General features: G+C 40.0%; 7 protein-coding genes across 13 annotated transcripts in view; 3 read left to right on the plus strand and 4 right to left on the minus strand.

The window, feature by feature from the left end:
* LOC111448734 (la-related protein 1A-like) overlaps positions 1-8,259 on the minus strand; it is an 11,451-nt gene extending 3,192 nt beyond the window's left edge. Inside the window, 11 exon segments of the mRNA XM_023088451.1 lie at positions 158-498; positions 583-687; positions 1,069-1,138; positions 2,751-2,919; positions 3,044-3,302; positions 5,625-5,696; positions 5,947-6,037; positions 6,526-6,685; positions 6,900-7,419; positions 7,786-7,937; positions 7,940-8,259. Coding sequence (XP_022944219.1) covers positions 158-498; positions 583-687; positions 1,069-1,138; positions 2,751-2,919; positions 3,044-3,302; positions 5,625-5,696; positions 5,947-6,037; positions 6,526-6,685; positions 6,900-7,419; positions 7,786-7,937; positions 7,940-8,033 — 2,033 coding nt within the window. The 5' untranslated portion in view covers positions 8,034-8,259.
* Positions 8,260-9,071: 812 nt separating this feature from the next.
* Positions 9,072-10,137, minus strand: LOC111448748 (NDR1/HIN1-like protein 6). Its single transcript, XM_023088472.1, has one exon. It carries the CDS (start codon positions 10,058-10,060, stop codon positions 9,266-9,268), a length of 795 nt encoding a protein of 264 aa, XP_022944240.1. The 5' UTR covers positions 10,061-10,137; the 3' UTR covers positions 9,072-9,265.
* Positions 10,138-11,179: 1,042 nt separating this feature from the next.
* LOC111448779 (geranylgeranyl diphosphate reductase, chloroplastic-like) lies at positions 11,180-12,912 on the plus strand. Its single transcript, XM_023088519.1, has one exon. It carries the CDS (start codon positions 11,446-11,448, stop codon positions 12,814-12,816), a length of 1,371 nt encoding a protein of 456 aa, XP_022944287.1. The 5' UTR covers positions 11,180-11,445; the 3' UTR covers positions 12,817-12,912.
* On the minus strand, positions 12,807-15,610 carry LOC111448782 (NADH--cytochrome b5 reductase 1-like). 3 transcript variants are annotated; one of them, XM_023088523.1, is made up of 9 exons: positions 15,342-15,598; positions 14,991-15,132; positions 14,798-14,888; positions 14,593-14,670; positions 13,779-13,859; positions 13,551-13,640; positions 13,376-13,441; positions 13,204-13,294; positions 12,807-13,119 (listed from the first exon to the last, which is right to left on the minus strand). In XM_023088523.1, exons 1-9 carry the CDS (start codon positions 15,460-15,462, stop codon positions 12,935-12,937), a joined length of 945 nt encoding a protein of 314 aa, XP_022944291.1. In that variant the 5' UTR covers positions 15,463-15,598; the 3' UTR covers positions 12,807-12,934. The 3 variants fall into 3 exon arrangements, with proteins under 3 accessions (XP_022944291.1, XP_022944292.1, XP_022944293.1); XM_023088525.1 differs by having other exon boundaries at positions 12,948-13,119; positions 13,208-13,294; positions 15,342-15,587; XM_023088524.1 differs by lacking the exon at positions 13,376-13,441 and having other exon boundaries at positions 15,342-15,610.
* A 248-nt stretch (positions 15,611-15,858) lies between these two features.
* Positions 15,859-17,196, plus strand: LOC111448783. 3 transcript variants are annotated; one of them, XR_002711479.1, is made up of 2 exons: positions 15,859-16,836; positions 17,110-17,196. XR_002711479.1 is itself a non-coding variant. In XM_023088527.1 (2 exons), exons 1-2 carry the CDS (start codon positions 16,231-16,233, stop codon positions 16,733-16,735), a joined length of 381 nt encoding a protein of 126 aa, XP_022944295.1. In that variant the 5' UTR covers positions 15,859-16,230; the 3' UTR covers positions 16,736-17,140. The 3 variants fall into 3 exon arrangements, 1 of the variants encoding a protein (XP_022944295.1); XR_002711478.1 differs by having other exon boundaries at positions 17,049-17,140; XM_023088527.1 differs by having other exon boundaries at positions 15,859-16,251; positions 16,376-17,140.
* A 137-nt stretch (positions 17,197-17,333) lies between these two features.
* Positions 17,334-19,999, plus strand: LOC111448784 (ethylene-responsive transcription factor RAP2-11-like). 3 transcript variants are annotated; one of them, XM_023088529.1, is made up of 3 exons: positions 17,334-18,141; positions 18,602-18,770; positions 18,869-19,999. In XM_023088529.1, exon 3 carries the CDS (start codon positions 19,240-19,242, stop codon positions 19,981-19,983), a length of 744 nt encoding a protein of 247 aa, XP_022944297.1. In that variant the 5' UTR covers positions 17,334-18,141; positions 18,602-18,770; positions 18,869-19,239; the 3' UTR covers positions 19,984-19,999. The 3 variants fall into 3 exon arrangements, with proteins under 3 accessions (XP_022944297.1, XP_022944298.1, XP_022944296.1); XM_023088530.1 differs by having other exon boundaries at positions 18,704-18,770; XM_023088528.1 differs by having other exon boundaries at positions 18,602-19,999.
* Positions 20,000-20,065: 66 nt separating this feature from the next.
* On the minus strand, positions 20,066-23,217 carry LOC111448780 (tubulin alpha-3 chain). Its single transcript, XM_023088520.1, has 5 exons — positions 22,882-23,217; positions 22,159-22,373; positions 21,880-22,079; positions 21,238-21,746; positions 20,066-20,659 (listed from the first exon to the last, which is right to left on the minus strand). Exons 1-5 carry the CDS (start codon positions 22,992-22,994, stop codon positions 20,344-20,346), a joined length of 1,353 nt encoding a protein of 450 aa, XP_022944288.1. The 5' UTR covers positions 22,995-23,217; the 3' UTR covers positions 20,066-20,343.
* Between the last annotated feature and the right edge of the window lie 1,292 nt (positions 23,218-24,509).

Raw genomic sequence — 24,509 nt, forward strand, 5'->3', positions numbered from 1 at the left:
GGGGGGGGGGGGGGGGGGGGGGGGGGGGGGGGGGGGGGGGGGGGGGGGGGGGGGGGGGGGGGGGGGGGGGGGGGGGGGGGGGGGGGGGGGGGCGTTGGGCGGTGGAACAATTTGAGTATGATATTTTATACACAGGTAGCGGCTCTTTCAGACTAACCTTGTGTTTTCAGGAGGAGTAGAACCAAAGAAAAAACCTACAGAATTACTAGGTGGGCTCCCTGCTACAATGCCAAGAGAGGTCCGACTCGTTCCATGATTTCTAAAGTTGCTGGAGAAAAAGCGTTGCTTAAGTGATGAGTGTTGTCTAGGGAAGGTTTTAGTTTGTTTCTTCCTGGGACTAGCATTCCCGATTTCATCCAAGCCACAGTTTCCAGCAAAATTTTCACTAGGCTTTGACCTCGATGATCCTGAAGCACTGCTAGATAATCTTGAGGTTACTTCCCTATTCTCTAAGTTGCACTTGCTATTTTTTCGATTAGATCTCTTGTTTTCCAGTACCTTTGATGTTAAAACAATTCAACGATCATTCAAAATTGAGTGAAAGTATTGCATAAAACAAAATAAGGATGGTAGATTCTCAACTTGCTCGTAGAAGTAAAGGCCATCGTTTATTGTTGAAGCAAGCTCTTTAGATATTGATTTTGATTCTTTGCCTCCATTTGTAGACCTTTCTTTGATGGCACTAATCTGCAAGGCAATTATGGAGGAAAAAAATTAAAAACAAATCCAAACAAGAAATGAAATAGGACATGAACTATTCATACATGCACTAGAAAAGGAATTCGAGACTTGACATCATTAAGGGGGATACAGTCTCATAAAACACAAATAAACAAAGACAGTATCTGGGCATTGAATCCGTTTCAAAGAACAAATTATCCTATATTCATTTAATTAGCTACCATATCAAGGTTCATATAGCAACAGCTAATAACAATATAAAAGGATGACATGAATATTCTGATTTGCTCTTCATCTAATGTCCGTATAAAAATGCAAGATTAATGTTATTAAGTGAGCAGCAGTTGCTAGACATGGAAGCAAATCATTTTCCCTAATAACATCTACCTGCGTGACAATAATAAGTCTCTGAACATCTTGATCATTGACAGCAATCTCATCATCAGCTTCGTCAATCCTTGGTAGATGATACAACAAAGATTAAGAAAATGAGAACAAAAAACAAGCTTTGAACATTCTACAAATTGTATCACCACATCAATGGAACTGATCCATTGTATAGAGAGTCAAGATATATATCTGCGCATGTACGGGAAAACGATCAAAAATCATGAATGAATAGCCAACCAGTAGCTATCTCTCTATCTGCAAAAGATTATACTGTTCCTAAGACTTCTAGAAATAACCTATTCAAACTAATACAAGCACTGATGTGAACCATTTCTATAATATACTGGTCAAATACTAATATCCAATGACCAAGAAATATATTAATTATCTATCAGACAGTCCATGGTGTAGTAAATTCCTAATAGAATAGCTTTTTGGTTATTGCGCCGACTAGCCAATACTTCATCGTAACCAACAATTACGCCAGTTTTTTTTATAACTACAAGCTGTTGTATTTTCTCCCAAGAGGCGACAATCTCGTTTAAAGAAAGAAAGTATATAAGCAGAAGTATAGATAAGTTATCCACCAAAAGAGCCAGGAAAGTTTATAAAAAAGGGCTGTGAATTGACCAAAAAGGAATTGTAGTAACAAAAACTGAGACACCATATTGTAACAAAAGATTTAATAATATTAAATCTACACTAAACAACCTAGCAAGAATGTATTCTATCATGCCAAACAACATTGTTGCAATCCAGGTAGATCATATTTTGCACAATAAAGTCTGCATGACAACAAAATGAGAGAGGAAATATAGACTAGAGAAAAGGAGGAAATATAGACTTGATGGAAGGTATGTAGGGAAGAAAAGGAGAAATTAGAGATGGAAGAAATTGAAGAATTTGTATGAGTGCGAAAGAGACAGATTTTAGATGAGGCTTTCATTAGGAAGGGAATAATGGAAGACAAAAAGTCTCCCAAGCATCCAAAAAATGGTTGAAAAGCACTCCAAGTGTGAAAAAATGAAGGCCAGATAGTAACAAAAGTCCCTAGAGTTTAAGAGGAAAATGTTGAGGATTATTGGGAGTTAGTCCCACCTTGATTAATTTAGTGGAAGATCATAGGTTTATAAGTGAGGAATACTGTCTCCATTGGTATGAGACCTTTTGGGGAAGCCCAAAGCAAAGCTATGAGAACTTATGCTCAAAGTGGACAATATCATACCATTGTGGAGAGTCGTGATTCCTAACAGAAAACACCTTCATATGTAAGAAAAAGCAAAGAAACAGCATCTAGAAAACTCTAACCCTGTAAAATCCCCTGGTATCCTTCTAATTTTTTCCAAAAGAAAGCTACACAAACCTTTTGTTTTCCCAACAAAAGGATGTCTTAGAGTGATTTGAATGAAGTCTTTGACAAAGTGAGACTAAGAAATTGAAATTCCTTCACCAAGTGACCAAGAACAATGAAGAAACAAACGTGGATCAAAATATATTGACAGGACCTTTTTTTATTATATTCTATTCTTTTTTTTTTTTTTTCTGGTGGGAGAGGTATGGACAGAATCACAGAAATTACAAATAATTTGCAAAAGGTTATATTTATTAAATATATTGCTAGCAGTGACGCTACAAGGAAAGATCGAATAAAAATTATCAAGCTAGAATCAATAATATACCTTCCACTTGAAGTCAAATCATCCTTTTTTATCGCTTTCTGTTCAATCTCTAGCTCTTCATCAAGCATGAAAGTGCTTGAAAATTGGCTCGGAAGGTCATGAACATTCTGTGCACCAACATTAGATGAAAACTCTATGCCATGAGGCGGCACAGTTCCACGAGAATGTTCTGAACAAAGTTATAATCAGCACAAAACCAACACATGATTATTAAATTGACCTCCCACTTGAACTAATACGTTCATCACAATACTTTTTTATTCCATCATCAAGCTGAACAATCAAACTATCACCTTCCACTAGATCTAGATTTGCTACTTCTAGACTGTCCCTGCTTGAGAGCTGCTCCAGAGAACAACCCTGAGGTAGTGAAGAATTGATGTTATGATTGGACGCCAGCCTTCTACAACAATCTGAAGCATTCTCGTCCACCAAAGAGTTAGTAGTTTCATACACCAGATTGGATGAAGTCTCAACACTTAATGTTGATTTAGAGTCTTCAGGAACTGGAATCCACTTCAACCATTCATCACGTTTTCGCACCTTATCACCCTACAGAAGATTAAGGTTTGTAAGGTAAAGTAAAATAAATTATGTTTTATTACGAGCCTACGTAGTTTCAAGTTCATTTTTAATATATGATTTACTTATGAATATTCTTTTTAACAAGAAACAACTTCAAAAATATAAAGTTCGACAGATGAAAGGGGGTTAAAAGGAAATAATACAAACAGAAAATACGACCATATAGAGATTATCTTTTCTAATATCTATGACTGAAAACTTTAAAGAACCAATAAGAGAGCTTGCAAAAGAATGGTGAAACTATGAATAAGGCCTTCTCCATGATTGCTACTTCAAATCTTCGAACGAAAATCAAGAACTGATCACCAATAAACAAACAAAAAAAAAACTTTTAAGAAGCAACCACAAAGCATCTTGATGCAACAAAATCAGAAAGCTTCTCAATACCAAAAAGATTGATTCCATCACACTCTAAACTTCAAGCCAAATGTGCACATAACTCCTCAAAAAAAAAACTCCTCTGCTTTGCAAGAATAATTATCCCATAAAAAGAAGCTTTGGAAGAACCATCGTCAGCAAATAAGGGAAAATTATCTTCGTGCAAGTTAATCCTATTACCTCAGTAAGATTCAGAAAAAGAATCTTAAAAAACAACAACCTCCATACTCAAATCCACTAGTAGAATAATTGATTCCACTCCACTCAAACTTACCTCGAAATCAATCTCATAGACGTCACCGTATGGTGTGGGGTTCTTTGTCAAGTGAACAACTTCTCCGGTTAAACCTATATCTGGATCCAAAGGAGTGAAGCAAAATATTTGTTTTAGGGTAAAATAGGTGAAAGGGAGGATAGAAAGGTGACATTTTGATCTTAAGATACTAAAAGCTTTGTATATCTTTCTTCTTCGATTGAATTTGAATTTGAAGAGTTTTCGCCAGAGCATGGATGGAATTACTTTGAATACACTTCGTTCGTATTGAGAGGTTATTTAAGTGGGCCAAGTCCAATATACGTGTCACAATATTATCCCACTGTTTTAAGCATATGAATGTAATGGATTATGATTTTGCTACATGAATCACCTCATTGATATTTGAAATCCACATTATTCAAGTACGCATCAAACCAATCTGCCTCAACTTCAAATGAATACTTTCTGGTTTATTATTAGATCCCTAGCAAAACGCTGTCACCTCTGCTCTATCTGCACATCCTCTTCAAACCAAGTGACTAGCTTAATAGAAGCTGGTGAACACAATCCACAATCTCATCGCTAAAAATGTGGATCTCCAAAGTTCATTCACATGGAAAAGGACCAACCAGATTCTCAAATACCAGATTCATCAAAAGGACACTTTTCTCTTCTCCTATCTCTTCATCTTTCTACTCTCTTCCTTACCACTGTCCAGCATCAATTTGCTATCTTAATTATCGTGGTTCACACCTGACTTAAAAAATGATGCTGCGACTCCAAAAGAAATAAAACCTTAGTAACACTAGGAGAAATGTTTCATTCATTGACATAACTTAGACAAATCGAATGCTTGTACAAGTTCAAAATGCAACCAGTATGCCATCCCAACAATCCCACTATCGAAAATGAGAGTAAGAATGGTAAAGATATTTAATTGCAGCATACGTTCAGAAAAGAGTTAGGAAATACAAATTAAAAGTTAAATCTGAAACAAATAAAAACTGTGAACTTCAGATACCAATCAACAGGACAGCATCCTAGTTAGATAGGTTTTCTCATCACGACACCATTACAAAGGGTGCTGCAAAAAGTCAATAGTTTTAAATTTCATCATTCTAACTGCAGCACTAGAATCCTTGCAGTCTCAAGGTTTTCACACCATGCATTTCATTGGATGATTTGAACTACAGACAAATCCCAAGAAAAAGGAGGAGGAGAAGAAGAAGAAAAAACATGTGCTCCCATCCCTTCTACGTCAAGAATCAAACATAAAATGACTGGAGGAAACGAGTGGGTTGTTTTAAAACATATTTATTTGACTGAACATTATTTTAGATGAAAATGAATAGATAAGACAGTGATTTCAAGCCGACTGAAAATTTTCTGCATTCATTTAAGAGGGGGAAGAAATAGGCAACAATATAGCTTCCATATAAATTTAAAATATTCTAAAGAGTAAATCAGATAAAAGGAAGAGGGTCCCATTAAAAAGGACAAAGTTAAACGCGGATAAAATAAAAGTTGTAAGACAATAGAACCTATTGTCGTCAAATTTTCTCTGTCTATGTTTCCCAAAATATTTCATATGAATTGCTTTTGCTCCATAAATACAGAAATGAACAACAAAAGCCATAAAGCATAATAATAAATACCTGAACTTCAACATTTGCAGATAAGGGAAGAGAATCAAGGATAAATGGAATGTCAGTGCTCATTTTCCTAACCTGGAACCAAATTTCCAATAAAATGTTAACGTTGAATAATTCTTCAAATGGATATAACATGACAGCTGAAATGTGAAATCTCTAAGCATAAAATATTGGCAAGGAACAGCTTTTGAACCTATCAGTATACCGCAGTGTGTTCCATTCTATCACGACAATATATATCATGAACCCATGGAAAAGATCTTCTAGATGGAAAAAAGAAAGGCTTATTACATTTTCTGAAACACCAACAAATATTTAACAATACCCTTTTGAATTCCGCAATGGCTGATATTGGAACCCATCCATGGTCATCCATCAAAGATATTAGGTAATGGTCCTTCTTCAGATTTTCATCGCTGCACCAAAATATAAGGAAAATGCAGGATAAGTTGACGGCAAATATTTTAGATAAGAAACGAGAAAATATCCATTGATAAGTGGAGAGCTACAAATAGATGAGTAATACTCAACCCACGAGGGAGCTGTCAAAGAGCTGCTCCAACTGATATTAGAAGGCCAAATGAAAATATAAATAACAAGGCTACATTCAATAGAAATGAAAATACTAGTCTAAGTGTAATAAAAGAAAAGTCCACTCAAAATAAGACGAAAAGTTAAGCACAAATATTGCATATTTCAGGTGCAACAAAGCATTCAACACTGAATAAATAGACAGAATACATAGAAGGAATAATATTAACAAGCGCATTCAACACTGAATAAATAGACAGAATACATAGAAGGAATAATATTAACAAGCGGCAATTCTAATGTATACCAGCATCAAAGTCTCAAAATTCTCAACAAAGGAGGAAATCTCTTTCTAGATTAATGGTTGACCTACCTAAAATAATACTCAATTTGCTTTACTAGATTGTCCCGAAGTGCTAGCATATCCGGGGGAAGCATTGAAGCCCTTGCATTAAGAGGGTGCGGAATGAACTGAGGAGGTCTCCCAACTGCATCAGGAGGTGGAACAGGAACATAGTACATAGGTCCATGTCCTGCATAACATAGAAGTCTTTGGTGGTAACTAATGCAACTAATAAATTCATGTGAGCATAGTCCAACAACATAACAGGACATATTTAAATTTCGAGCAGTCTAAATATTAGTGTGACAGATTTTTGTACTAATAGAATAAGGAAGGAAGAGGAGGTTAAGATTAGAATGACATATCTTAAGATACTTGAAAGGTTATTAGGATGGCATAATTACCAGGAAAACTTGGACCAACCATGAAGCCAGGAGCTGGAGGGTAAAGCTGTGGGCGTACGAAAGGGCGTGGTCCAGCACTATGTTGCATGGAAATGTTGTCTCTTGGATTAAATCCCCGTTGATGATGCCAGCCATGGTTCCAACGAATACCAGATTCTTGCATGTAAGGTCTTCTATTATGAACACCAACAACATAACCACTTGGATCACCTCGTGGTGGAGGCTCGACAGTTGGAACAAAAGCTTGTCCTGATGTCTCACTGCCAGGCTTAACCATGTGTACTTCAACCCCAGCTACAGGTCGAGGCTGAAAAGCATATCCCGGAACAGCGAGATGAGGAGGATGTAATATGGGTGGAAAAAGTGGAGGCATTGGTGGCTGATGATAAGGTAATGGAACTGAAGCATGCACAGCACCGTTTGGGTTGCGCTTAGAGCCTGCTTTTGGATGATGTGATTGGGAATTCTTGTGTGAATAACTAGGATTCCGAGAGGCGGGTGACTTCTGTACACATCCTCCCTAGTTGAAAGCGCCACACTTCTCCATTTAATTATATTCAAGAGGAAAAATAAAATAAATTGGATATATTACGTCAATAAGTGGCAGGAATGTCAAAATAGTCACGGACGAGATTTCATAGTTAATGGAGGTGGACTTTGCCGGGTTATTCAATGATTGAATTTTACGTCATATATATCTTAGTTTCTTAAAGAATGTCGTTCCTTTGAGCTTTTGTATTGCAAACTATCAAATTTTGTATTGCAAACTAAACAATGGGAGTCGTTAAGTAGGTGACATTGCAAGGTTGGTAGTCTGTAATAAGTGAAAGAAGATATGAATCACAGAAAATGTGATTTATGCGTTTATGGGTGTGTGGAAGTTAACCTGAGGTCCTGAAGACGGAGAGTGAAGAGCTACTCCACCTGAAAGCTCCCCTGAATGAGAAGAGTTGGCAGACGTAGTAGCATCTAGAGTTTTGGGGCGGTGCGCGTCAGCGAGTGCAGGCCAAGAATCAGCTCCCATTACAGGAGCATCGTGTCCTTCCCATCAACCGCGGGTGGGGTCTTCCATGGAGACTTGCAGCCATTGGTCTCTTGGGTATCGTCGGCAACCTGGGTCTCCACCATCACCATTGTGAGCAGCAAATTCCAAGAAAGAGGCGGAGTAAGAGTGAGGAGTGGAATGGAGAGCAGAGAGAAGTGGGCAATAGAGGAGGGAGTAGGTGTTAGGGTTTATGAAGGAGAGGTTGGAGCAGAGCAGAGCAGGCAGTGGGAGTGTGAGATGGAGAGCAGAAAAAAGAAGTTGGCGGAAGCAGAGAGGGAAATAGAATTTATATAGCGACTAGCGAGGGCAGGGCAAAGAAGAACACACACCCATATCCTTCGGCAATTCCCCTTTTTTCCGCTTTTTTTTCTTTTTTTCTTTTTTCCTTTTTTTTAAGGGACAAAGAAACGCTTGTCCCTTCATCTATTGGCACCAAGTAAGCCACCCAAGACTTTTACAAATGCTTCTACCTAATGAAAATATTCACTTTTTTTTATTTACTCAATCATAAACTAAAATGCATTACTCGTTTCGGAAATATCCGTTGCTTAAAAGTGTGTTCATTTAATAATGTGATTGGGTGTTTTATGAGTTTAAATAAAACAATTAGACCGACCAAATTATAAACAAATTCTAAATCACAAATATAAAAGATAAACTTTCAAAGTCATGTTATGACACTTGTAACTTAGCCAACCAGGAAATTGTGGGGGTTTTTTTTAAAAAAAAAAAAATATTAGTGTGGTGGAAGTGATGTTTGAGAGTAGTAAGAGTATATTCAAATCTTTTTACTGTGTTTAGTAATTTAATACATTGCCAAATATTGAATTAACATAACAATAATCAGGTAGAAAATACTTATATTAATTAATTAGTTTAGTTGGATTAAAATTATTAACAAATTGCTCAAACTCTTGTTTAAAATTTAACTCGAGTGAAGGAGGTAATAAATTTTAGATGGCGTGGAATGAAATTCTAATATGAGGGAATTTATTTCTATTATTTTCCTCAACCACAATCACCGTCGTCCTATTTTTTGTTATAAATATGGATATAAAAGAATATAAATATCCTTAAATAATTGAGTCTACTAGAATTGAATGCCTAAAATTTGATGGAATATTAAATATTGAATACTGAACGGTAATGTTATTCAAATATGGTGATATAAATAAATAAATGTAGCGCGTAGGGAAACAAAATCCAAATCTCTCTCCAACACCATTTATTTCGAGTAAATTCTAATATACAGGAAAACATGAATATACTAAAAAGAATAAAAAACTGAAAAATGCGAGTAGTAATAAATAAATAAATAATTTTATAGTCTGAGCTTGAACTTACAGCTACTGTTTTTAATGACGATGTCGTTATTGGCTGAAACACTGTCAACCAACAGTCTGCAGGTTGCCGAGAACTTCACCTTCATCAGCTTCAAGCTACCCAGCTTTATCCTGACCGGCTGTCTCACATTCAGATTCAACGGAATACTGCCGGTTTGTTGCTGCTCCTGCTGCAGCGTCGTGAAAAGCGCGGTGGCGTTTTCCGTCACTCCCACCAACGGTACGTTAAGCACCGTCCTATTCCGATGGCCTTGGTAAAACTTCGGCAAAGCCCCTTTGCACAGCTTCGTTTCCATGTACCACGCGCTTATGTGGCTCCCTCCTTCGTAATAGATTCCGATTTTCTTGTTAGGGTTCGTAGTGGTCAGCGTCAGGTTGAAAGTGGCGTCCAACCGGTCGTTTCCACCCAGCGTGAACTGCGTCACTTGCAGTTTATCGATCGAATACTCCGGAAGCTTCGGCCGGAACACCAGGTACAGGATTCCGACCACGATTCCGATCAAAACCAGTAGTAGAACTAAAATCGAAATCGTCCAACACAGGCACCTGCAGCAACAGCTTCGTCTCTTCTTCGGTGGCTTGGAGTGCATCACCGGGATCGTCCGCCGAAAGGGTGGATATAGAACAGTGGCCTCGGCAGTACGCGGCGGGCCGGCGTCGGATTTTTCTGTTCCATGCGGCACCAAGGGGTCAGTGGGAGCCGGCATGGGCGGTGCCTCGACGTCGTGGAGTGGAACGTCGTGGAGTGGATATATCTTTTGGTGCTCCGCCATAGACAGGCGACGCGATGAAAACAAAAAAGAAAAAAAGAAAAAAAGAAAAATGGTATGAAATGAGAAAGGGAGGATGGAAATAGAAGATATTGGTAACGTTGATATAGATTTATAGATTATATAAACTTTGAAGCTCAGTGGTGGAATAGACTTTTCTTCCTTTCAATTCTTGACTTTGGGGCTTCCGGTTGCCTTTTTCTAAGGAGACTAAAATCATAGAGGAGGTTTTCATATTTTAATTTTCTGAATATATTAATTAAAAATGTTGACAAATTAATTATGTTATGTTTCATTGTCAAATAATACTTAAATACCAACCATTTGAAGGTGGGTTTGTTGAGAATAATAATAATAATACATGGGTTCGGTAAGCAATTGAACAATTTGGTTAAGACTCGAGATAGGGGGTGTGAAAGGGTTCTTTTCTCTCCAAAACTAATTTTATTTTTTATTTTTTCTTTAATTAAATGCTACCCACAAATCAAATACTTGACACATTTATCATATGATATATATATTAATGTGCATAAATTTCCAAAAACACATTAGTCTCCACGTGGAGGAAAATGGGAAGCTTCCAGTTCCACAACATAACCGGAAGACGAGGCACTATACGCGTAGCTGAGAATTGAGATAAAGAAAAAAGTCATCGAAGACTGCGGAAATCGAAAGTTTCCTTTTGAAATAGAAGAATAAATAAGTTAATTATTGAAATTGTTTATTGTAACAAATTCAAACTTTGGTTGTCTTGGGCATTGATCGCCTAATACATTTGACTTTAGTAACAGGCGGCCCAAGCAATCTTCTGAATACGCCACTCCGCACCTCCATCTGAAAATTACGGCATATATATAAATATTTATTTAAAAAAATTGGAATAGAGAGGTGTATGTAAGCTAGACGATACAATGACCTAATTCATGTATCACTTTAAGTTCAGGCCTTCACGTTTCTGTCCCAACTGAGTGAATATAGCTTAACATGTATTTCTATTTGAGTATCTAATCCTCTCTACCACTCACGAAGCATACAAATTTGAAATACGAGGGCGAGGAATGGGTCGGCTGCTTATACTGCGCTTTGCTGTATGCAGTCCTCGTGTCCTGTCTCAATGGCGCGATTCCCCTGCGGCTACATACACCACGACAAGTAGCATGCGAAGTAGATGGAATTAAAATAGCCCATTTTGGAGGAGGAGCACGTGATTTGTACTCCATTCCCGTTTTAACTAAGTGGATAAACAAAATCCAATGTCGTTTTCTGTACACTGCTAAGTTAAGTGGCCATCCACTAAATCAAAATAACCTCCCATTAAATAAAACCAAACCCCACCAAGATCTCACCCTAAATCCTTCCGCCTTCATTTCCAGATCTTTCTCCCTTCAATGGCGCTCCAATTCCAATGCCTCCAGGTATTCTCCCCCCTTTCTCCAGTAGCTACAACACGCTCTCCCTCCTCCTCACGCTCCCCATCCCTTGTCATCGCCTCCTCTAAATCCCACACTGCACCTCTCCTCGGCCGCAAGCTCCGAGCGGCCGTCATCGGCGGTGGCCCTGCGGGATCTTCTGCCGCCGAAGCTCTGGCAGCTGGTGGCGTCGAGACTTACCTGTTCGAGCGCAGCCCATCGTCTGCCAAGCCCTGCGGCGGCGCTCTTCCTCTCTGCATGCTTAGCGAGTTTGACATCCCTGCTCATCTCATAGATCGCCATGTTACTCGTATGAAAATCATCTCCCCTTCGAATATCGCCGTCGACTTCGGAAAAACCTTGAAAGCCCATGAGTTCATACCCATGCTGCGCCGCGAAGTGCTTGATTCCTTCCTCCGCGCCCGCGCCCAGTCCATCGGCGCTAATATCATCCACGGACTCGTGCTGAATCTCGAGGTCCCTGCCTCCTCTAACGCACCGTACGTCGTGCATTACACAACCGAAAACTCTATGCGATCCTTGGCCGTGGATGTGGTGATCGGCGCGGACGGCGCCAATAGCCGAGTGGCAAAGTCGATAGACGCCGGAGGTTATACGTGCGCGATCGCGTTCCAAGAGAGAATCAAATTGCCAGAGGAGAAAATGGAGTACTACGAGAATCTGGCGGAAATGTACGTAGGGAACGACGTGTCGCCGGACTTCTACGCGTGGGTATTTCCAAAGTGCGACCATGTGGCGGTGGGAACGGGGACGGTGTGCTCGAAGCAAGACATAAAGCAGTACCAAAGAGGAATCAGGGAAAGGGCAAAGAGTAAGATAAGTGGAGGGAAGGTGATTAAAGTAGAGGCACATCCAATACCGGAGCACCCGCGAGCTAGGCGAGTGATAGGGCGGGTGGCACTGGTCGGGGACGCGGCAGGGTACGTAACGAAGTGTTCCGGTGAAGGCATATATTTCGCTGCAAAATCCGGGAGAATGTGCGGGGAGGCAGTGGTGAGAGCATCGGAAGGAGGGGAGAGGATGATCGGAGAAAGGGATCTGAAGAGAGAGTACCTGAGAGAGTGGGACGCCAAGTACGTGGGGACGTTCAGGTTCTTGGATCTGTTGCAGAGAGTGTTCTATGGAGACAACGCCGGAAGGGAAGCATTGGTGGAGATGTGTGGGAACGAGTATGTGCAGAGAATGACTTTCGAAAGCTATCTATACAAGAAATTGGCAGAGGGAAACAGAGTGGAAGATGCAAAGTTGATGTGGAACACCATTGGGAGCCTCATAAAGTGTGGGATTGTTGGTAGCAGAGAGAGCGACAGCATTGCTGCTTTTCTGTAACTTCTTTCCTTGCCTTACCTTTTCTTTTATGTGAACCCAGTAGCTGTATGTCTGCATATCACATCAAGTTCAATACCAAATATTGGGTTTAACATATCATTGTTTGTTGCATACACATTTACTTCAATTGCTTTTGGGATGGGGATGGGAAGATTGAATTAGATCGGGCAAGTAAAGCAAAGAGGAGAGTAAATAATGGGGTTGGTTGGATTAGAACTGGAACTGCATTTGGGAAGTATAGCCAATAGTTTTGAGGTAAGCAGCCATAGCTTTGTTCATGGGGGGTGGTCCGCACCTCAATATCTGTCGCAAAATGAACAATGCCTGGTTTTAGCACAAACTTTCTCTTACAGAGAAAGAAAAACGAATGAAGCAAAGCATGCATACCCACCCGAACATTTGGGGATGGTCCAGGACAGTGTAGTCGTATCATTTCCTCAGTCACAAAGCCAACGCCGCCATCCCATCCTTCAGGAGGCTGTACAGAGCAGAGAGAGATTGTAAAACGACATGAAACTGCAGAATATATTTCCAAAATTATAAAACCCCAAGTTGTTACCTGATCGAGCACATAGTAGACAGAAAAGCGGGAGGGGAACCTAGACGCAAGACTATCCAATTCTTCCTATAAACACCAGTAAACTAGAAGGTTTCAGTTCGGTTTTGCAAGGCAATATCTAAATCTCAATGTGGGGTACCTTCCAAATCCAAATTTAAGAGAGGAGAATGAGCACCTTTAGAAGAATGTCTTCATAAGTAGCATTAGCGTATATAAGATGCACATTGGTGTGATCAACTGGGTTTTCTAGTATTGCTCGTGCAACCTCAAAACACAAAAAAGAAACGTTCAGAAATGCTGATGGGATCTGCTTATTTATAGGACAAACAGAAAATAAATACGAATCAATCCTTACTCAAAACTTAAGCTCAAACTTAGCCCATGCCCATGCCTATACCCATACCTGGAACATCGGAGTTATGCCTGTGCCTCCAGCAAGCATCCCAAAGGCCTCAACTTCATTAGCTTCATACTTGAAACGTCCCTGTCACCACTCGCGCACACAAACAGAGACCCACTCCATAAATAATAGATATGACCCCAGAACCCGTGCCCCAGTTTTAGATTTTCCCACATCAAATGTCAAAAATCAAATATTTTAAGTACCTCGCTCCTCCAAAACAGAAAATTTGAGACCAGAAACAGTTGGGCCGTTCAATGCGCTCCTCGAAGTTCTAATATAACCTTATGTTTTATTATGAATCCCAATCCCCCAAAAGGACTGATTTTTTTCCTTAACGGTCAATCTTTGCCTTCAATTTTTTATTCCGTCCAATTCAAACTCTAAAACTTGATGAGTGGTTAAAACAATGCCTCCTCAAACGATATACATTACTCAACCAGCCATAAATCACCCAACAGTAACAAATAAAGAACCAAAATCCAGCCAAAAAATTGTGTAAACGTACCAATTCAAACAAAAGAGAATAACTCCTCAAACTCAATAATAGAATGCTTAAACACAACTAAAAAGCATCCAACGCCATCTTAGTAACTAGCAGCCACAAAATATTCACACCCAGTCCAGCCATACGAATACTCATAACCACTCATAAACCTTTCAAAAAGAATGCGAACACTTGACAAAATAAAAGGTATACTCAAGACTAAGATCCACTCTGACCGAGTTAGCCGTTCAAGGTTCAAATTAACAGAGTAAAAAATGAAAATCTCAATTCTACTAATGTAGTGGCAGTTGTAGGACATATTGGCAATACCTTAGGACCTTTCACCGCCAAGAAATCACCTTCACGCATCTCACGAAAGTGGTGGGACATCCTTCCTTGAGGATACATCTGCATATTGTAGTAGTTGTATGCCAAAATACCAAATGTTATGGGTGGATGGATAGAATTGGGCAGATGGTTAAACACACTAAGAAAAACTGCAAGCTATTGCGCATTGGGAGGGCAAGGCCTATACCTTTATGACCAAATCAAAGTATCCAACATCTGTATCCAAACTGGTTGGAGTGTACGGTTTCACAACTTCTTCACCTTCGCTATCTTTTCCTCTGAACAAAAGCACATCATAACTTACAACAACAAATCGTTTGAAGACTCCTAACATTCCATTGATAAATCTTTGCTCCACGAAGTATCAAATCGAATAAAACCTGCAACTCATATGCTGCCCAATCGGCAGCCCCAAGATTGAGGTTGGCGTCGGAAGAGAGAATCTGAACTTCGCTACATTATGGCTAAGCTGTTTGCGTTTAACTAGCTTAAATTCTTTGAAGTTATCAGGGTCCAAGCAACCTAGCATAACACGAAACTACAGATAAGAAAGAGAAAAAGAAAACCCGGTAAAAATCGGAAACATCTCGAACAGCAGGGTAATGATGATATCAGCAGCAAAAATGATTCCAGGTATTCCCAAATCCAACAGCCGGAGCCCGGCATCTTAATCAAGCAAAACAACAAAAATGCCCGAGTAGAAGGAATTGGGGAAGAGAAGGAATAAGAACCTTGGGGTTTAGATTTCTTGGTGATATAGAAATAGTAGGCAGTAGCAACGCCGATGGCAACCGCAGCGACGGCGACGGTGAGAAACTCGGGTCTGTGAGAGTGGACGAAGCTCGTCGCCATTTGCAGGAAGAGAACGAATCGGATCACAGGGCTTCAATGGTTGCGGTTGTTGGGAGATGCGAATGCAGCCGAAAATGGGATCTCATCCCCCCCACATCCGTCCGTAGCTTCGAAATATATAAAAAGAAGGGAATAAATAATGGATTGTCAACTTTTTACTTTTGGAATAAACCCATTCACGATACACCTTTCACAACCCACGCCCATTAGCGTTACTGAATTTGACCTCGAATCATCAATAGATTAAATTTTAAATTCATTAGACCAATGAATATATTCTAAATCTCCCATGAAAGATGTATTTATTTATCCCTATTTCTACCTTCCCTTCTAATAGGGTAAATTTTCTAACTTTCTTTTGTTAAGAATTATCATCTTCTTCCAGCTTCTGCCTTGTGCTCCTTTTCAAACTCTTCTCTCCCACCTTATGTCCTCTCTAACGACCAATATCGCAGGCCCAACTTGTCTTCAATTTATGCAAGCAGACCCATCCCGATTCTCTCTCTCTCTCTCTCTCAAGCTCGCTCATCTCCTTCAGTTCTCTCCCCAAGCCGAGGTCCGTGCCATGTCTGCTGTTCTCCTCTGCAAGCAGCTAACTCGCGACTATTCCTACCTCTGGCCTCGCCTAAATCCTTCCTCTCAGTTCTCTCTCAAATCCATACTCCTCTCATGTATTCAAAGCGAGGACTCCAAATCCATATCGAAGAAATTGTGTGATACGGTCTCCGAGCTGGCTTCCGGAATCTTGCCGGATAATGGCTGGCCAGAATGGTTGCCGTTCATGTTTCAGTGCGTATCGTCGGATTCCCTCAAGCTGCAGGAATCGTCTTTCTTGATTTTTGCCCAGCTTTCGCATTCTACTGGGGATACCTTGGTGCCCCACATTAAGCACTTGCACGGTGTGTTTTTGCAGTGCTTGACGTCAGCCTCCCCAAGCACCGATGTGAAGATTGCGTCCTTCAATGCTGTTATCAGCTTCATACAGTGCTTGTCCAACTCTGCTGATCGTGACAGGTTTCAGGATTTGCTGCGACCGATGACGCGGACACTAATGGAGTCGTTGGATAACGGGCAGGAGGCAACCGCGCAAGAGGTACTTGAACTGTTGATCGAATTGGCCGGGACGGAGGCGAGGTTCTTAAGGCGGCAATTAGTGGATATAGTGGGGTTGATGCTGCAAATTGCAGAAGCTGAATCGTTGGACGAAGGAACGAGGCACTTGGCGATTGAATTTGTGTTCGCTCTTGCAGAAGCCAGGGAGCGGCAGTTTTGATTCGGCTCAGCTAATCTTCAATTTTTCCAAAAATTTATTTACACTGTAGGTGTAGGACCCTAGCTTGGCTGTTATCCGAGAGAGTATGGGCAATGCCCCAAGTAAGAATTGCATGTTCACTTCTTCTGCTGAGTAAATGTACACAACTTGATTATTTTAGAACTTCTGTTGAGTAAATTTACGCAACTTGACTATCTTAGGACTTCTCCTGTTCAGTTGCTTTATGCTGATAATAAATTCTCAATTTCTTTTCTTTTATTGCTATCCATGCTCCAAGTAGGCTTATCACAAACTACTCCCAACATTTCTACAGGACTCAATGGATACTTGATTGTGGTCTCTCATTCTCAATAAGTTGTGTACGGTTTTGACAGGTTGTTCCACCATGGTTAAACTGCCTACCAATAAAAGGTGACTGGGTTGAACCAAAAATTGTGCTCGACCAACTTCGTTCTTTGGTGGAGAGGCAAGTTTGTGAGCCAATATTCCCTCCCCCATTGTAGTACTTGTAATTCTTACTTGAATTTTCTTTCTTATATTCCAACTATTATAGCACTAAGTTAATTTTATATATACAGGTCGGATATGGAACTCTTGGGTCCAAGTAATCAACATCTTCCCAAAATAGTTGCAGTTTTTGCCGAGGTCAGTTGGGAATTAGTATTTAATCGATTGATCATACTTAACAGTAACAAGCCTGGAAGAGAACATAAAAATGGGAGGTAGGATAACGACAATTGCTTCTAACCATTAAACTGGGTGCTCTCAATCTCTTGAGTAGTTATTGAATCTAGGGTAGTGTTTGCTGGCCATATTTTAGAATGAGCCATTTATGACCCAATTCAGTGAGTGGGTGGAAATGATTTTCATGATGAGAACTACTGTAAGTTGCTCCCTTTGATTGACTGTATTCTGTATTCTTTATTGCATTATGATTTTGTTACATAGAGCGAATGGATTTAATATTCAGAGCAATTTGAGAAATGTGATCGGACAATTGATTGTGCTGAATAGAACCAAACACATGCTAATGTGGTTGCTTTCAATGTTTTTCTTTAATCCTGCCCAAAAGATGGTTTGAGACCTTCAACATTAATTGTGTGCAAAGTCGTTGATCGTTGCCTATATCTGTTTTGTATAAGCAGCGAGATGCTACTTGGTGCATGTTTAGATAACCTGGGTCAATGCTTCGTGCATCGTTCTTTTTCCTCGAGGGGAGTATTTACTTGTGCAGGTTCTATGTGCGGGAAAGGATGTAGCAACAGAGAAGAGTGCTAGCCGAATGACTAGTTTGTTGAGACAGATGCAACCGAGTTTACCGCCTTCCACTTTAGCCTCAACTTGGTCCTACTTGCAACCCCAGCACCAACTTGCTTTGCAGTCTATCCTCCCATAGTCTCTCAAAGGTGACTCTGGATCCTGCCGCTGCCCCCGGGCGGCACACTTTTCTGTTCTTGTTTATGTTTGAATTATATTCGTCCCCATTCTTTGCCAAAAAATGCTCTCAAGCATGAGTTTTGTTTGGTCCCTTGCAGAGAGATGCTGTCATTTGATGATAGTGAAAATCATCGTTGCTTCGTGTTAAATAAAATGTGTATATTTCATCGTTTAATTCTAAGTACGTGGGTTTGTTACGATTTTTTTCTAGTTTCGGGGAGATAGGTCGCCTCGGAGGCAATCTTTTACAGTTCTGTTTTGGTCCAATTAACTAGTATCATTGTCGTTATAAATTTTCATTGCAGTTTCAGAATATATCAAATGAATTTCGTGATTGTGTTTCCTTGATTTGTTTTGAATTCTATTTCCAATTAGCAAAGAAACTTGACGTCTTTTACCTGGTCTCCCTCTTCTCTGTCTGTATTACAGAATTTTCGAAGCCAAAAAAAAAAAAAAAAGAAAAGAAAAAAAAGAACATTTCACTCAAATTTATTTAAGGCTTGCTTAGAGAGTGGAAAAAAAGTAACACAGGGATGCCTGGACTTGTCGTAGTCTTAGTAGATATTGCTTTGGGGCAAATAAAACAAGTGGACTCAAGGTCAGACAATGCACGTTCAGACAACTTTGCGATTAAACTTTCATTCTTAACGTCGTGCTTCCACGAGTTTGTTGTGTTTGTTTGTTTGATTTTTCCAGGGAAGAAGAGTGGACTCCAAACTGAAGTTGCAGACCACTCATGGTATGGCGTGCGGCTGCGTAGGCGCAGGCTCCTCAAATTCAACGTCGGTAACTCCTTCCATTAGCTGTTAATCATCCCATCAAATTCCTCCCTTTACTGCCGTCATGACTCATTATTCTCCATTTGGGTTTCCATTATACAGACGAAAAGGGCACTACATTTATAAGCCCAATAATTAAATAAAATCAACGGACATGCTGACAAGAAGACAAAGACGAGGACACCACTAACAGCTAACAGCCTAAAGCCCTCATGCCTCATGCCGCCATTATAAAACCAATGCCCATCACTTCTTCCTTCAATCTCAATTCCATTCGTAAACTTTGCAATGCAGATGGAGGGTTCAGTTGAGAAACAACAGCATAAAGAGGTTTCAGTTTCAGGCAGCAAAGTTGGGAAATGCAAGGACAGATCTCGTAGATGCAGCTTCGTTGGTGTCAGACAAAGGCCCTCTGGGAAATGGGTGGCAGAGATCAAAGACACAACCCATGATATCAGAATGTGGTTGGGAACCTTCAAGACAGCGGAAGAGGCTGCCACAGCATACGATGAAGCCGCCCGCCTCCTCCGTGGTGCCAATACTCGTACCAACTTCGCAACCCATCTCAAATCCACCCCCGCCCTCTCTTTCAAAATTAGAAATCTCCTCAACCAAAAGATCAGTTTGAAACGAAGCTCCTCCAAAACCAGCCCCACCAAACTCGGTCCAATCACTGAAATTGAGGGTGCTCATTCTGGGCTCTCCTTCTCCACTGCCACAAACCAAGAGATACATAAGACGTTTGATAATGCAGACTGGAGCAGCGCCTGCAGTGGAGAAGTTGAGGTGCTGGGTCTTCGTCAGTTCAGCCATTCGTGGTGGCATCTTCCTCTTGGGTTGAACTTGGAAATGGATGAGCCTCCTGATCCATTACTGACCCACCAAGATAGACAAGTGGCAGAGATGTCATGTGATTCAGAGCAATTAGATCTAACATCCATACCTATGTGTGCAGTGAATGGAATGAGTGAATATTTAGGAACTACATATGATGCCTTTGATTCTGTGGGTCAGATATTCTGCCCAAGTTGATTATACCCCGCTTTAATTAATTCCCTTTCTACCGCTATTTGAATGCAGCTGATAAGGCAAAAGAAAATCAAACAAGCAGGCAGCACCCAATGCGCTCATACATGTACAACTTTTTCATATTATAAAAACACATGTACAACTTGTGATATTGTCTATTACAATATCAATCCATCCACAACTCAAGCAAAGATAGAATTACAGTCGAAACACTGGCGTACATATTCCTGATTTCATACAAAGAGCCACAAAGATACGTAATGGAAATTAACTCCAAGACAAAACAGACTCGCTTATGGAAATGAAAACGGCCGGCTTTTGAACTAGACAAGAAATTATCAGGATAATAGTACCATGCACACTTTAGTAATCTTCACCTTCCTCATCATCATCATCTGCACCTTCAGCGCCAACTTCTTCATAGTCTTTCTCGAGAGCAGCCAGATCTTCACGCGCCTCTGAGAACTCCCCTTCTTCCATGCCCTCACCGACATACCAGTGAACAAATGCTCTCTTTGCATACATCAGGTCAAATTTATGGTCGATGCGAGAGAACACCTCAGCTACTGCTGTGTTATTGCTGATCATGCAAACAGCTCTCTGCACCAAGGCCAAATCACCACCTGGTACAACTGTTGGAGGCTGGTAGTTTATACCACATTTGAAGCCAGTTGGACACCTACAAAACAGATCCATTATCAAGTTTTTCTAGAATCCAAAATCAAATTAATGTTCAAATGACAATGCCCTTGAGGCCAAATCTTGCATCCGCCAAGATAACTTTAACTTAAACCTGCTCCAATCTAGAATGAACATGGAGATGACTATGCCTGGAAGTAATGTGCTCTCACTATCAACAAATTCCTTATTCTTCGTGATATATGACAAGAAAAATTTCATCTATTAATTGGGAAAGGGAGACAGAACTTGGTAGATTTACTTTTCTCTAAAGGTTGTTTTCCCCGAGTTCTGATGGTCTTTTTTTAGTTTATATATTTACAGATCAACTAAGCTGTTCTTCCTTTACTACCAGCTTGTCAATGATTATTTCAGAAGCTTAGTAATCTCCATATTCCCGACCTATAATAATCCAACTTTTAGAAGTCACCCCCATCATTCTACAAATTAGTTCTCAAAAGCTACTATAAGAAACGAACTACCAAAAACTATCCCCGAGGCAACTGAGAGTGGCTCCTAATTTTCCTGGATAAGCTTTAAAACTTCCCAAAATAAACAAGACACATTTCTTCCACTTACCAGTCAACAAACTGCACGGTGCGCTTTGTCTTAATGGTGGCAACAGCAGCATTGACATCTTTAGGTACAACATCTCCTCGGTACATTAAGCAACAAGCCATGTATTTCCCATGCCTAGGATCACATTTTGCCATCATGCTCGAAGGCTCAAAAACTGCATTTGTGATCTCAGGTACGGATAGCTGTTCATGGTAAGCCTTCTCTGCTGAGATAACTGGAGCATATGAGGAGAGCATGAAATGGATACGAGGATATGGTACAAGGTTCGTCTGGAACTCTGTTATGTCCACGTTGATGGCTCCATCAAATCTCAATGAAGTGGTCAAGGATGAAATGATTTGAGATATCAACCTATTCAAGTTGGTATATGTAGGTCTATCAATATCCAGAGATCTCCTACAAATGTCGTAGATAGCTTCATTGTCTAGAAGAACAGCAACATCCGTATGCTCAAGAAGGGAATGAGTGGAAAGAACGCTGTTGTAAGGCTCCACGACAGCAGTTGAAACCTGCAATTGAATCAGAGCCCAAAATTGTTGAGACAAACAACAATTTCCTGATTATTCCAGAATGGCCATTCGAGTGGTTCTTCCTCTTAATAATCAAAATGTTTTGGTTAATTCACATTTGAATCGTCAGTACCTGAGGAGATGGGTAGATGGTGAAACCAAGCTTTGATTTCTTCCCATAATCCACTGACAAACGCTCGAGCAACAATGAACCCAAACCAGAACCAGTGCCACCGCCAACAGCATTGAAGACCAGAAACCCTTGTAACCCGGTACAGTTATCAGCCAGTTTTCTGATCCGGTCAAGACAGAGATCTACAATTTCCTTTCCAACTATAAAATAAAAGGTACGTCAAACAGAGTGACAAAAAATAAAAGGTCAACTAAGAATCCACAAATCAACAGCAGTCACCTGTGTAGTGTCCTCGAGCAAAATTATTGGCAGCATCTTCTTTTCCAGATATCAATTGCTCCGGATGAAAGAGCTGTCGGTAGGTTCCGGTTCTAACTTCATCAATCACCGTTGGTTCTAAATCAACAAATATAGCCCGAGGCACATGCTTGCCTGAACCGGTCTCACTAAAGAATGTATTAAAAGCGTCGTGTGCAACACCTTCGGAGGTATCACTGAAAAAGAAAACACAAGCTTTCATTTAATAGGTAAAAAGCGGAAGTTCAAATTGTTTAATGTAATTAATTTTGACTCCCAAGAAGTGAAAAGAAAAACGAAACACGAAAAAAGAATTGCCGCCAAGGGTTAACTCTTCACGCACATATAAATCTTCGGCACCAATATAAACGAAATATCAAATTGGTCGTCGAATTCGTTTGAAAAATGTCCCTAGGGCTATAAAAATTTGTAGAAAAGAATCAACTCCAGAAGACCCTATGAGAAATTAGACAACAGATTCAGATACGATGCAAAGCAGCACACAAAATACCCAAATTTGATCAAGACTAAAGACAAAGGTAGGAACGTGTTTAGTCTTTCGAGATTCGTCGAGGACACAAAATGAGAGAGAACAGAAACGGTAGGAAACAAAAAAAATCAAAAGCGAGTTTTAAAGACGGGGAATGAGAAGGGAAAGAATAGAAATGCGGAAGGGTAGAGAGATGAAGATGGATAAAGCAGTACCTGGGCATCATACCATCGGGCTGAATGCCATGTTCGAGGCAATAGAGCTCCCAGCAAGAATTGCCGACCTGAATCCCAGCCTGTCCAATGTGGATGCTTATGATCTCCCTCATCTTCCCCTACGTGAGCTTGCGTCTGTGAATACAGAAAACGGAGACAGCGATCGGAGAGTTGTAGGAACAAGGAATAGAGCGAAGAGTGAAGAGCAACGTTGGAGTTGGTGTCGGATTTAAGCAGAGGCTTTAATGGCGAAACAAAACCGGATTTGATAACCGATTCGCATCCGCAACTGTAATACAGGGGAAGGCGCGCCAGGCTTTCCATGGGTCCCCCGCTCTCCCGTTCCCTCCAATCTTATTAAACCTTATGACAATTTTACCCCTTCCGAGCTAACCCATAAATGGAAATTTTTGGAGATGAAGAGGGTAGTTGTGACAAAACGCCTTCGCCAGGGAACCAGTGATGAGCGACCATGTGATGTGTGTAAGCTTGGTTTTTGGATATAATATATTTCATTTTATTTCACTAGGGCTTGAATTTTAGTCTCTAATTTTATATATTATTTTAAGATCTTTTATTAAATTTGTCTACATTTTTTTTATACCTAAAAAGATTAAATTGAATTATGTCGTATATAATTAATCAATCAATTATATGAGTATGCATGGGCATAGCTGTACTGGATGCTCACCTGCTACATGAGTTGTAATACTGAAGGCCTGGGGCCTCACTTTTTCTTATTTATTTAATTATTATTATTATTATTGTTTTTATTTCTTCACTTTTTTTTTTTTAAATACAAAAATACAATTCAGAATCAACCAATTGTTATATACTAAAAAATGAAATGAATTAAAAATAATAAGACACAATAGAGGCATAGAGTAATGGTAATAGCGCGCATAATTGATGGATGGGGAAAGAAAAGGGACGAAACGGTTTGGGCCTTTAGTTTTCCCGACAAGAGAATCCTCCACTCCCGCTTCCTCCTCTGCTCTCACCAATGGCTGCCGATTGGAAGCTCATGTCCGCCGCTGTTTGGCCCACTGTCAAGCCCTTTGTTAATGGCGGTGTCTCCGGTATGCTTGCTACCTGCGTCATTCAAGGTACTCTACTTCCATCCTTCTCCTTTTCATCTCTCTCTTAATTCCTTACGTCAAATGCCAATGCCTTCTCTTTCACTGCTGCTTCTACTCTAATGCTGTTATTTACATTTTTCTCTCTGTACGATTTATTGTCTGTATTACTCGTGAATGGTCACCTTTGCATACTAAGCGTAGGCAGCCGCGTGCAGAGGAATATAACTTTTCTCATCAGTTTATCCTCTTTTGCCATCTCTTTCTTAGTAATAACCTATTCATATCATATTCACGTGTGCACAGTTTGTCTTTGGTCAAAAACAATTGCTGATAACTTAACCCTAATCATTGTTGGTCATTAAATGATTGGATTCCTATTAGTTGTAACAACTCTATGTTAATTTTGGCAAGGTCTCTGTGGAATAATAGGCAATTTTGAGAGAGGTCAAACTGTAAGTAAGTGATTAATTAGCTCTCTTGGATATGAAATTTAGTTTAATGAGAGGATCTAAATGTTTTTTTTTTTTTTTTTTTTTTTTTTTTTTTTTT

This window comes from Cucurbita moschata, unplaced genomic scaffold, assembly GCF_002738365.1.
Source record: "Cucurbita moschata cultivar Rifu unplaced genomic scaffold, Cmos_1.0 Cmo_Scf00010, whole genome shotgun sequence".
NCBI classification, from domain to species: Eukaryota; Viridiplantae; Streptophyta; class Magnoliopsida; order Cucurbitales; family Cucurbitaceae; genus Cucurbita; species Cucurbita moschata.

Bases quoted from the DNA above. Each gene is read 5' to 3' on its own strand.
- LOC111448748 (XM_023088472.1), bottom strand. From the start codon at position 10,060: ATGGCGGAGCACCAAAAGATATATCCACTCCACGACGTTCCACTCCAC.
- LOC111448779 (XM_023088519.1), top strand. From the start codon at position 11,446: ATGGCGCTCCAATTCCAATGCCTCCAGGTATTCTCCCCCCTTTCTCCA.
- LOC111448782 (XM_023088523.1), bottom strand. From the start codon at position 15,462: ATGGCGACGAGCTTCGTCCACTCTCACAGACCCGAGTTTCTCACCGTC. The intron at 13,442-13,550 runs GTGCTCATTCTC...TGGTGTTTATAG, and splicing joins ATGAAGACATTCTTCTAAAG to GAAGAATTGGATAGTCTTGC. The intron at 13,295-13,375 runs GTAACAACTTGG...TGCTCTGTACAG, and splicing joins TCTACTATGTGCTCGATCAG to CCTCCTGAAGGATGGGATGG.
- LOC111448783 (XM_023088527.1), top strand. From the start codon at position 16,231: ATGGTTGCCGTTCATGTTTCA. The intron at 16,252-16,375 runs GTGCGTATCGTC...GTGTTTTTGCAG, and splicing joins TGGTTGCCGTTCATGTTTCA to TGCTTGACGTCAGCCTCCCC.
- LOC111448784 (XM_023088528.1), top strand. From the start codon at position 19,240: ATGCAGATGGAGGGTTCAGTTGAGAAACAACAGCATAAAGAGGTTTCA.
- LOC111448780 (XM_023088520.1), bottom strand. From the start codon at position 22,994: ATGAGGGAGATCATAAGCATCCACATTGGACAGGCTGGGATTCAGGTC. The intron at 22,080-22,158 runs GTGACTGCTGTT...TTTATTTTATAG, and splicing joins TGCTCGAGGACACTACACAG to TTGGAAAGGAAATTGTAGAT. The intron at 20,660-21,237 runs GTAAGTGGAAGA...TCTGTTTTGTAG, and splicing joins ACCGTGCAGTTTGTTGACTG to GTGTCCAACTGGCTTCAAAT.